The sequence below is a fragment of the Acomys minous genome (genome assembly GCF_964271855.1).
Source record: "Acomys minous genome assembly, chromosome: 12".
Taxonomy (NCBI): domain Eukaryota; kingdom Metazoa; phylum Chordata; class Mammalia; order Rodentia; family Muridae; genus Acomys; species Acomys minous.
Window position 1 is genome coordinate 30247969 of NC_140493.1, and position 14927 is coordinate 30262895.

At 34.2% G+C, this 14927-nt stretch overlaps 1 protein-coding gene across 5 annotated transcripts in view; it reads right to left on the minus strand.

Annotated features, from left to right (window-relative positions):
- Positions 1-14927, minus strand: part of CSMD3 (CUB and Sushi multiple domains 3) — a 1109294-nt gene that overhangs the window by 109746 nt on the left and 984621 nt on the right. For all 5 annotated transcript variants that reach the window (XM_084749143.1, XM_084749142.1, XM_084749141.1 and 2 more), the window contains 6 exons: positions 14010-14079; positions 11239-11355; positions 9983-10192; positions 7776-7964; positions 6895-7072; positions 5901-6046 (listed from right to left, as the gene is read on the minus strand). In XM_084749143.1, coding sequence (XP_084605269.1) covers positions 5901-6046; positions 6895-7072; positions 7776-7964; positions 9983-10192; positions 11239-11355; positions 14010-14079 — 910 coding nt within the window. The remainder of the gene's footprint in view (positions 1-5900; positions 6047-6894; positions 7073-7775; positions 7965-9982; positions 10193-11238; positions 11356-14009; positions 14080-14927) is intronic.

Consider the following 14927-nt stretch of genomic DNA (forward strand, 5'->3'; position numbering starts at 1 on the left):
TGGGACTTCTGCAGTAATATACCACAGTGATCATTACCTATCATTTCCACCACTGTGAATATTCAAATATAAAATGAAAAGGTGGATATCTGCTGTCAGGTTGAGCCTGATTTAGGTCTGATATAAATTGTCTTCTACTAAATGCAAAAAGTTTCACAAAAGTGAGTATCAGACCACATAATTATTTGACCTTATTTGAGCAATATGTAAACAAGACCTTGCTATAATAGAATTATGAAACCAGAACACTGATTTGACCATATCATTTGAGCAAAATTGTTCTACAACAGCTAATAAGAATGAATATTAAACCTATACCAATTATGTACGTGCAGATCATCCTTCTATCTAGAAAAACTAAAGATGTGCTAAAATACCCCATAACAAAGTCACTTTAATTTGTGGAAAGCAACTAATCCAGAAAAGAACAGTACTGCTCTGAGTCTTTCCTCTGAACCACCTCACACAGTTCAAAGCCTGTTACACACTTCCCTACTATAGTTTTGGAGGAGACACCATGTCCATCATTGGTGCATTATCTCACTAATTATATCAAGTCAATAATCTCAATCCTGTTTGACAAAATCTATGCTGCTGCTGATCTTTGGCTAGAGGAGACTGTATGAGAAAACAAAATAGAAGACAAAGCCATGAATACATTAACAGAAAAATATGACTATAAAAATATAGCATTACCATTGATGAGATACCCATTTACTTAATTCTTGGTTATCTAAATAATAGTATATGGTATTATGTTTTGCTTAATCAAATTACATCTTTGTAGTTAGGTATTTAGCTCCACAACTTCATTTTATATGTGCGTGCACACAAACACACAAACACACATACACATACCATTTAATATCTATTCTGTATGTACTTTGAACATATAAATATGAAACCTTTTATAAGCTTGATTCTCCTCTCCTCTCTCTCTCTCTCTCTCTCTCTCTCTCTCTCTCTCTCTCTCTCTCTCTCTCTCTTTCTCCCTCAACTGAAATATAAAAATGCCTTTACCTTTTATAAGACAAGGGGGTCATGCGCTTAAAATAATTCTAAAATATTTTATATAAATGTGTCTTCATATCTGCAGTAGCCTCTTTTAGGACAAAAACTTTGTATAGTTAACGCTTTTCCAAATGCAGCATTAACTGTGTACAAACTATCCTTAAAAGATAGCTGAACAGATATTACAGAGAGTATGCCCTGAAACCTGCAGGCCACTGAAGACAACAGTTACACAAATAACTGAACATAAAGAAATGGATCTGGTGCCCACATAGAGCATCCTTATGGGCTAGAGTTCTTAGTACATGGGATATTCTGCATACTACCAAAGGAAAAGAATAAACACTAACCCAGAAATACACTTTGATCTACACTGGTGTAGGAAATGTTAATCCAATGGTGTCACAAAACTTGTGGGAGTAACCAACCAACATCTTTTTTGTCTTAAATCTCATTCCATGAGATGGACTTTATCACTGATGCTACATTTGTGACCAAGAGCCTGAAACTAGTTAACAGAAGAACCTAAGTTAAAACCAAATTCTGCTCCACTAAAGGAACATAGCACTAAAAGACTCCTTTTTAAAAAATTTATTCTTGTTACATCTCAATGGTTATCCCATCCCTTGTATCCTCCCATTCTTCCCTCCCTCCCACTTTCCTCTTACTTCCCTCTCCTATGACTGTGACTGAGGGGGATTACCTCCCCCTTTATATGCTCATAGGGTATCAAGTCTCTTCTTGGTAACCTGCTGTCCTTCCTCTGAGTGCCACCAGGTCTCCCACTCCAGGGGACATGGTAAAATATGAGGCACCAGAGTACGTGTCTGCTATACATATAGATCAGTTTCTTGCTCTGCCACCATCAAGGAAGCTTCCTGCTCCAGTAATGGAAACAAATACAGAGATCCGCAACCAGAAATTACTCAGAGAGTGTAAGAGATGTTGGAATATGCAGCCATAAATGGGATATCTCAATCAAAAGCCTCCCACACCCTAGGGATTTAGGGAACTTTGTGGAAGAGGAATAGGAAGAGAGTGTAAAAGATGGATGGAGAGCACCAAGAAAACAAGTCCCTCTAAATCAAGATGACTGACACACAGAGACAGAGGCAGCATGCACAGAACATTCATAAGTCTACACCAGATGGGGCCTTGGAGCTAAAAGGAAAGTTGTGCATATGCCCCCACCCCTAATCAAGAAGCTACCTCTAACCAACAACTACTTCTTAATGAAGATTTGGTTTTCTCCAAAGGTCTCATTAGACAAGCTCTCTTATGTGTAGGCTGCATGTCCATCAGTATCTGGAGGACACAATATGATGAAACAGTGGCATCATTGGAAGTTCTTTGTAGCATTTTCACGTGTCTGTGTGTATGTGTGTGTTTGTGTGTATGTGACACATATACACACAAACACATTCAGTTCCTTTATGTATGTAATATGGTTTGTGGTTTGTGATTATGTGTTGTTATGGTATACCAGTGTGTCTAATTGTTGATTTATACACAAGCTATTGGTTTTAGGAAATTTCAGTTTGTTTTTCAGGCCATCTTTACATTTCTAATATCTAAGTCTAAAATGTCTCTTTTGTTCATAGAAGACCATCTTATGGAGCACACAGTGGTTCCTCCTCATCTGTGGTTAGAATTCCATACATTTATGAAAATGTACATCTGAAATGGCATATAAGTAATGAAAAGTATAATTTGTCTCTGCATTTGTTTTTGTGTCCTTGGAAGGGTGCTCTTTTTCTTCTGATTGTTTTATCACATTATTATACAATGTGTTATATTATATATTATATCATATTATTATCCCTTAGGAGCTATGATCAGAATGTAAATTGAATAAATAAGTATTTTAAAGTAATAAAGTAAATGCATAATACCTGAGAGAAATGACTTATAAGACTGTGGAGACATATGGATCTTTATAACTATCAAAATTTAAAGAAAAACAAATGAGAGAGTAAACTGCTCTAAACTTAGGCTTTCTTATTTAGCTCAATAATTTTTTTAGATTATTAAACTTTATTTTCAGAATTCTGTCTGCATGTCCCTGTATCAGTGTGTCCCTGGTACATATGAAGGTCAAAGAATGGTGTTGGATCCCCTGAAACTACAGTTGTAGATGGTTGTAAGCTTTTATGTGAGGGCAGAGAATTCAAACAGGAGTCCTTTGCAAAAACAATATGGACACTTAACCACTGAGACATCTTTTCAATCCTGATTTAATTACCTTAAGATAAAAGCTAAATAACTGTCTACCTTTTAGTTTACTGTATAGAGTTACAAAATGGGGTTATTGAGATAGCTTAGGGATTAGGGCACTTGACACTAAGATTGATGACCTGAGTTTGTCCAAGGATTCTGAAGACTGGCAGGAGAGAAACAACTTCCAGAAGTGATTCTCTGATTCACACACACACACACACACACACACACACACACACACACACACACACACACACACACACCACACACACACACACACCACACACACACACACACACACACATACACACACACACACACACACACACACACACACACACACACACACACGGAAAAAATAAATGTGAACCATACCAGAAAATGTGCTAATTATTAAATTATAAATCTAATAAAACAAATCTTCATACTATACTGAGGCTCTCAGTATATATATACTTATATAAAAATAAGTATAATTCAGACATAGTGATGAAAATGCTTTTTGAAATATAAAGAAAGGAGGGGTGGCTTTCTAGGGAGACACAGGTAAGTAAGTAATCCAAAATGTTTAGGATAGAGTTATAGGTATGATTTCATAAATTGAAATGCAAAAGTGGGTGGGGGAAAGTGCTTCTTAGAGTCAAATAAGGACAGAAGAGCAAGATTCAGAGTCTTTGTTATATATGGGCTCAATCTCCTAATATCTTTACAATACAACCTGCTGAAAGCAAAATAATAGCCCTTCTTGAGTTGAGCTATAGAAAGTTACCAAGAGTTGGCATTTTGACGAGCAATGTTATATGTAATACATGCCAGTAATTGGAGCAAAATATATTCTTGAAGTGTTACATTTAAGCTTTTCAGTACTCCGACAAAATTGCAGAAAGTGCGGCCAAATTCTATCCTACATAACTTCCACTGGAAAATAAACCACTAAACACATATTTATTTGATCATCTTCCTATGGTAACTTAATAAGTCGCTATATTTCTATTAGGTACACATGACTCAAAATCTAGCTAAAAACTCAAACAAAACATAGTTTATGAAGATGTGTGCACATTTCATGCACATAGCTATGGAAACCCACATTAGTATTCTATGTTTATTCACACACACACACACACACACACACACACACACACACACACACACACACTTTGTCATCCACAAGTTTTCCAAGCTCTTGCATGCCTGACATCTATTCTTCTGGCAATATTTTCTGCCAGTTTCTTCATCTTTATAAGAAGTTTGAACTCTCCTGAAGGTTATCATATGCAGTGAGAGTCCATCAAGAAATCCTGCTTTCTTCTTAGCACTTATTCAGGTGTAACTATAAAAGGATAGCTACCCTGGCAACCTTTTACCGAAAGAGAAAATTGTATAGTATAATTCAACAAGAAATTAATTATTTCATTTTCATCATCAAAGTTTACTACAATGACTATCTAGCAAAGAAAGTATGTATTATTTGAGCTTCAGGCTATGGCTATATGATCCCAACACCAATGGTTGCTTCAGCAAAGCAAACAAAATTGCACCCCGAATAACATCTCTGGAATACATCCCACTTTCTGTGTAGCAATGCTACAGTGTCCAGTCAGCCCTGGTGTTCAGTGTCACCATGGGAAAATGAGCTATAAATCATCTAACTGGTAAACAGTTTGCCTATCATATAAACTGTTGTCAATTTCCATGTGAATTAACTGTTTTAAGGCCAACCATATTTGATAAACTTGGGTTTCCAGTAGCACAAACCTTAAGTATCTAATATTTCACTAATATGCAATAACTATGGTGCGTTAAGTTGTGTACTAACATAATGGGCAAAGTGTTGTTCATTGTCCAGTGTTTATAAAACTTTTACAAATCTAATTAAGTAGATTAGATTGCCCTGTTAATGTTTTAGATGATTCGGACAATATTATGTAAGACAGGAAGTGTTTTTGTAAGACTCTAGCTATAACACATAAAAATATGCAGCTATTACAAATAAACAATTTTTTATTTTTAATGAATACAACTAATTTGAAGCAAACCAGTATAAAGGGATGTCTCTAGGAAAACTATCCTCTCCAAAAGTTAATGCTTTGAAGGTGGGACCCAGAATATTCTATATAACCAAATAAAACTGAAGTTCCATGAGTAATTTTAAAGGGATAAAAGCTATGAATTTAATGATCTAGAATTATCACCTAAAAGTCTAAGTTTCTTGCACTCTGCAGTTTTGAAACAAGAGTAGAAATGAATGAGTAATTTGATCCAGAGCATAAAGATATTAGATGCTAATTTTAGAAATATTCACAGCAGGTTGACTAGATTAAACATTTTTTTTTGTTCAGAGAATCTATTGCTGTCTCCAAATTACATGCAGTAAAATATGAACAGCTGGTTCTCTTTTATTGGTTTCCATGCAAAATGATTATTTTCCGCTGGGTAATTACTGACTGATTTATTTCCTATATCCATTTGCTCACATGTTAATGTCCCTAAGTACTTAGAGGAGGTCATGATTTGCAAGTAAATGTGTTTGAAATGCATAAGTTACACTGATGATCAATGTGTCAGATTTTAATACATTTTCAATCATTGAATAAAGATATATTACATTCAATTTTCCAGGACAATTTAAATGGAACCAAATGAAAGAGAAACACTTAGATAATACCAACCATGATAACTGAGCACAAAAAAGCCACTTGTTGTGAAGTCACTGTGGAATTTGATTAGAATCTGATTTGAAGTGCTGTATACTGATTCCAATGCAGTATTGCCACTGAATTGACCAATCTGGGGTGAATTTTGGTCCGGCCCATCCCTATTAGACAAAGGTTGGGGAAGGAGAAAATGATACTGACATGTTATAGTGTTTTGAAGGAATTTAATGAAGGTATTGTTTACAATTACATATCATTACATTAAGAGCAAAGTCAAATAATCCTTGAATAAAAAATTGAAAGTGGTATGCCAATGCACCTACACAAGAAATAACATGCTAATATATAAGTTTAAATGGTTTGTGTTTTACCTAAATGAAATGCAGCTATATTAACTGTAATGAATAAATGGGCTTTAGCTTTCAAATGGTACTCAGAGTCTCTTAAATCTGCTGGTGTCTTCTGTTACTTTCTTAGACAGTAATCTTGAGAATCAGACTGTTAAAATTAGTGCTCCTGCCACTCAGTCGTGTTTATGTCTGTGATTAATTCAGACATTCTTTATGCTTTTATCATTTCTTCATCTGCTACAATAATAGTATAATAATTTTATTGTATAATAAATTATGATAAGAATTTAATAGCCATGTAATAAAATTATTATCTGAACCAAAGATCTTAAATTTTAGCAGTTTTTAATAAATAGAGGACATTGTTAAACACATTCTGGCAATTGCCTGCCTTATGTATTTTCTGATACTCCTTTCAAATCTTTTTTTTTTAAATCTATGAGTCTTTTGCTACTTCATAGGACTATATCCTAAAACATATTTATTTTATTTATTCTATTCTTCTGAAAGAAACCCACAAAATCATACGGCCTCCCTCATTTACCATGTCAGTTCAAAAGTCGGATGGCAGTTTGCAATTAAGACCTGTGATTTAACTTTATCTTGACCTTGTTTTCATTCATATTTTAATCAACCAAAAAGAACAGTTACTGACTTACCATACAGTGATGAAGTCATAGATGGGTTCTGTTTGAAGAACAGTAAAATTGATGTAGATTCCATTCCCAGGGGGAACCCTTACCAGCCAAAAGCAGTCTTGGAAGTTTGGGTACTCATCAGGATAGCCAGGAGAATAAATAGTACCATTCATTGCAGTTATATTCCCACCACAAAGAGCTACGGAAGAGGATGCACAAGCATTTTATATAACAAACTTGTACTAGACAAATGTCAGAGCTGTCGTACATCTTAGGCAGTTTAGGGTATTTATTTTGTTTTACCTCAGTTGGCAAGAATGTATAAAATGTAGTAATTTTTCAAAAAAGTTTCCACTCAAGGTCTATGACATATTTGTTGCCTTTGGTGGTCACAAGGTTCTTTATTCATTTAAAATAATACTCATCAATGTACATATAACTTTTCTCTCATATTATGTATATATATATATATATACAAACATATATGTGGCCTCTACATATTGTATTTTTTAAATTATAAATGGTATTTTAATAGCACAGGAACTCAAATTATGTAGCTGTATCTTAATTCTCTGTTTACAGAACTGATATAAAACATAAGCCCCCTCCCACCAACACACATAAAAGAAGTTTAATGTGTCTAAAATGCTGACAAACAGTGGTTAAAGTCTCAGTGGAAGGTTAGTGCTGCTGCTATTAACATAATATGTATTCAATGTGGGATTTTTGTTATTTACCTTTTTTGTTATTAAAAGTCCTCAGACAAAAATAAAAAACACACTATCATTCTGTAGAGACTAAGACAAGTAAGAATGCTCCCCATACCCTGCCCCCACCCATTGCACCATGAACCGCTAACAAACAACATCATCTAAAAAGATAATTTCCATGTAAAAGCATACCTTCACACCTTGGCAATGGGTGGTTCCAATTCCGACTAACTCCATGAAGACATGTGAGAGCTGAGTTGCCAATTAATGTGTATCCTGGGAAACATTCAAATGAAATTGTTTGGCCCACAGTAAAATCATTTCCAATTACAAACCCATTTCGAAATGGGCGAGGATCAGGACAGCTTTGCAACTGATAGGCTGGGGGGGAAAATGAAAAAGAAGAAATGTTTTGTGAATTTTATAGACCACAAATGGGTACTATTTGTAATTTAGCAATCAGAAAGATACTGTCCAGGGTTAGTTATTTCATAAATACTCATTTGGGCTTATGTTAAAGGATATCAGAGATAATGCGATGAAAATTTCTGCTCACATCTATAATTTTCATATTTAAAATATTTCATATTTGTATTGATACAAACGCATCAGCTACCATACTCGCTGGTGCAATTTATCTAAATTATGAATAAGAATAGAAATGTAAACTCTTCGTAGAGCCACAATTTTAATCAAACGTATTCTGATTCCATAAATAGAATGCAATTGCTTCTTAGTTATGCCACGTGTACATAGAATAAAATAACTACATACAAGGAAGGCTAAACCTTTGTCTCTTGAATTTTAAAATATTTTTTCTAAAAGGACAACCTGACATATCTCTGCTGACCTTAAGTTTTGATTATTGTTCGTTTCTAATAATGAAAGGCATGTTCTTACCATTTTATTTTTTTCATTTTGTATAATATTGCACATTGGTTTATCATTGATTGCAGAGCCATCACAATTTCCTTTCATACTATAGGTGCTTTATAAGCAGTAGTGACTCCATTCTGTATTGACACTGCATGAATTTCTAAACTATTTGAACTATATAATAAGAGTTTGCAACACCTGCATTGTGATTCATGTCAATTGGTAGTTTAAGTTACAGGAAATCCAATATCCACTTCGAGCTATATTCTACACCAGGCACTCATATGGTTCACATATATACAGGTAAGTAAAATATTCATATACGTAAAATAAATATTCAATTATATGTCTGGACTGTACCACACATGTGGCTCTGAGTTGTCTAGTAGCCCAGAAGAGGAAAAATATTTATTTATGAAATAATTAATTTCTTCAGGATAAAAGCTAGTTCTGCATTTTATGGAGACAGTGGAGTGTTCTACTGGAGGAGGCACCTAAGACAATTTACTAAGCAATACAAATACCCCCCCCCTTTAAAGACACACTTCTAAAATATAGACTCATGATATTCTTTAATAACTTTGCAGAGATGTAATAGAATTTTATTATTCCATTCATTTTAGTCATTAAAACTGTTTTGTGTAAATTACAATTTTACGATTTTAAGAACAGAAGTAATGTAAAATAATAAGTCAATGACTTGAGCAATTATTAATGATATACATAATGATAAATACTTCACCATAATTTATCACATGAAATTCAACTTGAGTTTTCTAGAATATACTATCCATAACAATGTTATGCTACTGAGGATGCAGGATGAGACCTAGGCTGCACTAGTTTAAACACAGATACTCAGGATCTGAGTCTAGCTCAACTTCAGCCTAAAACCTTTCCAGCGTGGGAATAAATCTCCTGTTCAAAATCCTTTATTGTCTTTATGAATGTATGTCTATTGAACTATGGCCATCAACATGTTTTTGTTATTTTTTAATTTATATTTTATATTTTATTCCTTTCTAAATTACTTTTCTTTTTTAACATACACATTTATATTATTACACATATATTGTTCTTATGGCAATATAACCAAACAATGTCATACTATCTCAAAATAAGTTTATGTATGATACAAGATGAATACTAACTTTTCAACATTCAGTTTCATTTCATTCGCAGTGTCTAGCTTCAAATGTTTTGTTTTTTCTTATTTAATTTAATTATAATTTTGAAAAAAAAATATAACTTTTTTCTTATAGCATTTTGAATTCTCAGGGAACAAAAAAGATTACATGAAGCAAATGTATGGTTTTATTTTAAGTCATCCTAGTGGAAGCTTGCTAGTTTCAGCTTTTTTTTTTTTTTATCTTCTAAGACAACTAAAACATGCTTATATGAAGTTACATTTCCCATGATTTGGTATCCATGGCCTGGCCTACACTCAACCACACGGCCACCACTAAACTATCCCTGGTTAAGAATATTGAAAAGCCTTTGTGTAATCTCATAATTCATCTTACCTTGATACACAACATGAAATCCCTGTTTGTTCTGCGAATAGTCACTGTGGAAATACAAGCTGGTCTCATGGGTTGTGCTGAACAAGGAAGATGGTATTTGAGGGCCACTGAGGCGTCCAATTACAGTGCTAGTTTCTGAGGATCCACTCCGCACCTCCAAGTAATCATGTATGGTTTCTGTAGAAAAATTTACAAACTGGAGATGTACACCTAGAGAGGGAAGAGCAAATACAACGCTGCTTGATATTTTACCATATTGCATACATGTATAAACAGCAGCATACACAAAAAACTTGCATCATTGTACTTAGATATGCTTCCATCTATTTCCGAAAGCATAGTCTCAAGATTTGTGGATGGTGGCAAATTCCTTGTGAAACTTGGGAGCTGGAGGCAATCAGAGGTAGGAGCACAAGATGTCCTAGGCTGTGTAGTGTGTACAAGGCCAGCTGAGGCTGGTGATACTGCCGTAAAACAAAACAGAACAAAACAAAAACTGGAAATGCGAGTTTGCTGTCTCCCCAAAAGCCTTTGCTTCACTGGAGCTCTTCACTGATTATGGGGTCAATTCTAGTCTTTTTAGACTTAATAAAATTAAATTAAAGTGTTAGCTATTTAATATTACTTTGTAGATGTAAATTATGGCTTACTTAAGAAGATAATGTGATATATTCAAATATTACCAGAAGCAAAATAGCTTATCTGTGTGTTATTTGCTTTTGATATTAAAAAGAAAAAACTAGTGACAAAAGAAATGTCACATGAACTTGTGTTAGATCTACCTTGATGCATGTTTCTAACTCAGACAATTTGCACAGACAAACTCTACATATTTATATACCTATCCTTACTATCTGGGAACTATCCATATGAAATAATATTGGCATGTCAAACAGCTATCTGTACTTCCATGGTCAGTGAGCATTATTCACAAAAAAATCAATAAGTGAAATCAATCTAAATATTTAGTGGATGATGAAAGCTAAAGAATATGTGGTGTATATAGACACAAAAAATGGTTTGTCTGTGAGAAAAGAAAAAGAAAAAAACCAATAATGTATCTTTTAATTTTTCAAATAGTTCATTCAAAAAATTTTGATGAAGCAAATATTACTCAAATTTTATTCCTCAATACACATTATTTCATGTACTCATGAAACATCAACTTGTAAATATATGCTTTCATTAGACATATATACCTCTTCTGAACAGTGCATTAACAAATATTGAAATGTTTTTCATATACTTATACATACCAAAGCCGATGGGCAGCTTTATTGTCCACGTACAATCTAAGCTGCTGGGGTAGTTTCCAGGAAAACCAGGACTGAGTATTACACCACTGAAATCTGACATCGCACCACCACACTGAGCTGCAAAATATTAGAATTCTTGTGTAGATTAGAATTATGGGACATGTTTCTGTATTTAAGAGGTATTGAAATCACTTTAAGTCTTTAAAAGGAAAGCCTGTAAGGAAATACTATTTGACAAAATTAAATATATTCCAAATTCTTTTTGCAAATGATAGTTAATTGGTAACTCATTTTTCTCAAACAGCACAAAAGGCATAATTACTCTGAAAAAAAAAATTAACCAAAGTGTGACTTTAGTCAAATGTGTTTCAGTAAACAACAGTTTCATATACAATGAATACACTTAGAGAGGACACATCCTTTTTAGCAGCGGAAAGTAAGCAGGTAGCTTGTTCTATTTTTTTCAGAAATACCTCAACTACTGTTTTGAGTCATTCCAAAGATGATGCAATTTATACTAAAATAAAGCCAACTGTGTTAGCTGTCAGTGCCATATTACAGAGGTAATCATGTTCAAAACTTTCTCTTTCTTCTATAAAGAAGGCTCAATAAAGGATTTTAAGAAAACTATTGGCTTCATTTTATTGTAAAGAATCTGAACAAAGGAACAAAAAGCATAAACAAACAAAGCAAGACATGAACATTTGAAAATATAGTCAGATATAGCAAACATGCTCATGTTGGAATCCCTAAGGAATGGTTTTACTACTAATATTCTAAGGGAACATTATCAAATGGAAAGTTGCTAATTTAATTTTCTATGTAGAGCAGACATAATTAATTAATGTATTTTAAAGATTATTTTCATTTTAGAAGCCATTACTTACTGTGACTGCACAGATTTTTCATGCCTTCTCAGTGGATATATAAATACAAGACTGTTATTTATTGGATAGGTAGTCGAATTTAATGGCTACTACAAAATACTTGTATATTCTACTTAGGTTGGGCAACAGGAACATTTTCAAACTTCGGGTTACATTTCATAAATACAGATCTATCACATGTTTTATCTGTGTGTGATATTTCATAACTTGTCTGACATATATACTCTGGCATATATTCTCTTTCTCTAACACATGCTTATGATTCAACAGGCTTATGAACTCCTCTTCCAAATGTGTGTTCCCATTAAGTCCTAAAGGCATTTTCTTTCCCTTGAACTGTCAGCCCACTTATCATCAAATCAAGTCAATCTTTTACATAAACTATTAAAGTCTTTTCACCCATCCATTTTTCTCAAATGTGATACGTATCGCAACCCTGATAATTACTGACTTGCAAGAAGAATGATTTCTTTTTTTCAGTCAGAAATTACGTTACCTTGGAACATCAACTGTAGATTAAATTTGCCATAGTCTGGACTTTTGCTTTTCTGCTTTCAAATTTCTAAGTCTGTCCTCAATCTGCTTCTGATACTTACTACTGTCAAGTCTAGTGGGTCTAGCACCACTTCAGTGGCAAGCCTCCACCCCTGAGATTTTGTGGGTTTAGGCTAGCATCTTGGTCTGTCTAGAAGGTACTACCAAATTTGGCCACTTGAGTTGAGAAAAGGGAGAAGCTAACCGAACATCTCTGCTTCTGGACTGTGATGGAACTTGAGCCAATTCTCCAGCTCCTGTCTTCGTTTTCCCACCTTCAACTGTGAGCCCAAAACTCTTGTCTCCCTAAAACTGGTTTCAGCAGAACATTTTAGCAGAGTAAACAACAACAGAAAATAACCAAACATTGTTCTTTGTCTTTTTTAATTCAGGACACTGTTTTGTTTCAGACATTTTAATTTTTCTATACATTACCCAAGTGTATTATGTAAACTGTGTAATATAGAGCAAAAATTTAAAATAAAACTGCCTTCAATTTTTTTTTACCCACAGATAATCTTTTTCATTCATGTAATTTTATCTTTTGTACAAGTATTTCTATGTGCATATGATGAAGATGGGACTGTACTGTGATTTTTTTTTTACCCTCTCTTATTTAAAATATTATATGAAACATTTTTTGCCAGTCAGGAAATATCCAATAATCATGTTGGTTAGCTTTTTAAGCAGCCCATACACTGCCCTGGAACTCTTAACTTGTATTTCACCCTAATAGCTACCGCTGAGTCTTTAATATAGTCCACATTCAGAGCTAAACATTTCAAATACATTCTTTTACACAATTCTTAAACTGGTGAGGCAAAGATTGTTATCTCATTCAACAGATGAACAAACATTAAAATCAAAGAACAAAACATTACAAAGCTATTTTGTACTGAGCTGATATTTGAATATACCAATGTTGGATATCAGAGTTTAGTAACTATCCCATGTGGCTTCATACAATTTCAACATATTCACTAAGGTTTAAGATATCTACTCTTATTTTATTAAAGTATTATTGTTATGCTAAACTTTTTTTAACCTTGGCTTGATTGTTATCAGTAGGATATTCACTTATTATTCTGAGGTATTTATTACTATTATGTCATAGTAAGAATTGGCATGTGAATAAAAACAAATTTATTCTAATAATATCTAAATACTTCTCACTCAATGATATGCAGTTTAGGTTAAAAATTTAAATATCAAAATAATAAAAAGCTAATAATATAAATCAAAGAAACATCTCCATAAAGTACAGAAAAGGCAAAATGAGATAGAGCATAGGTTACAAGTGAATCTTTTACATTTGAGAAAGTATATAAAATGTTCAGTCTCCTATCTTACCCAAACAAATGGGGATGGGATAATTCCATCTTCTTACGGGTCCAGGCATACATGTGATATGAGAATGACCCTGCATAAAAAGCAATGCAGTTCAGTGCACACTTAACAAAAGATTGAGTTAACCGTAGCATACAGAAGGATTAATGTCATCTATAAATGATGATACATATAGATACTCATATTGTGTCATGTCACATTACATAATAGATGTATTTTGCAAATGGGATAAAATTGCAAATAAAAAACAAAGTCTCTAAGAGACTCCAACCAGTGGAACCAGGAGAGATCCTGGGACTCAAAGCTGCATGCGAGGTGGACTCCTGAGATGTCGAGGGAAGAGTGGGGGCACGGAAGGTCCAGGAAGGAGGAGGAGGAGCTTCACAGTGAGACCATTGACCATCAAGGCCTGCGGATCTGGAGGGAGGTAGCTGCCCAAACTGATGCATCAGCCAATAACAATGCATGCGGAGAACCAAGACCCATGTTCAGATGTAGCTGGTGGACTTTCTGGTGATTCTCCACATGTGAGGGCCAGGGGACTGCTGCTGCATCTCTAACATGCATTCTGGTGCCCACGATTTGGTTAATGCCCTTTGGCAAGATGGCCTAGCAGGCACACAGAGGAATACAGACTATCCTGATGAGGCCTAATGGGCTGTCTCCAGACAGGTGGGGTAGGAAAGCCCGTCTCTCAGAGGTCTAGGGGAGGGGAATAGGCAGAAGAGGGAGAGAGAGTGGGAATGGGAAGATAAGAGGGAGGGGATAAGAATAGGGATGTAATGTGAATAAATTAAAATATGTAAAATATACATTAAAGCCACAGTCTTAATAGGAAGAAAAATATATCATATAAGCATATAATTGTGGCTTTAATGCTTTTCTATCAAAGTATGATCTATTAAGTTAATAAAAACAGAG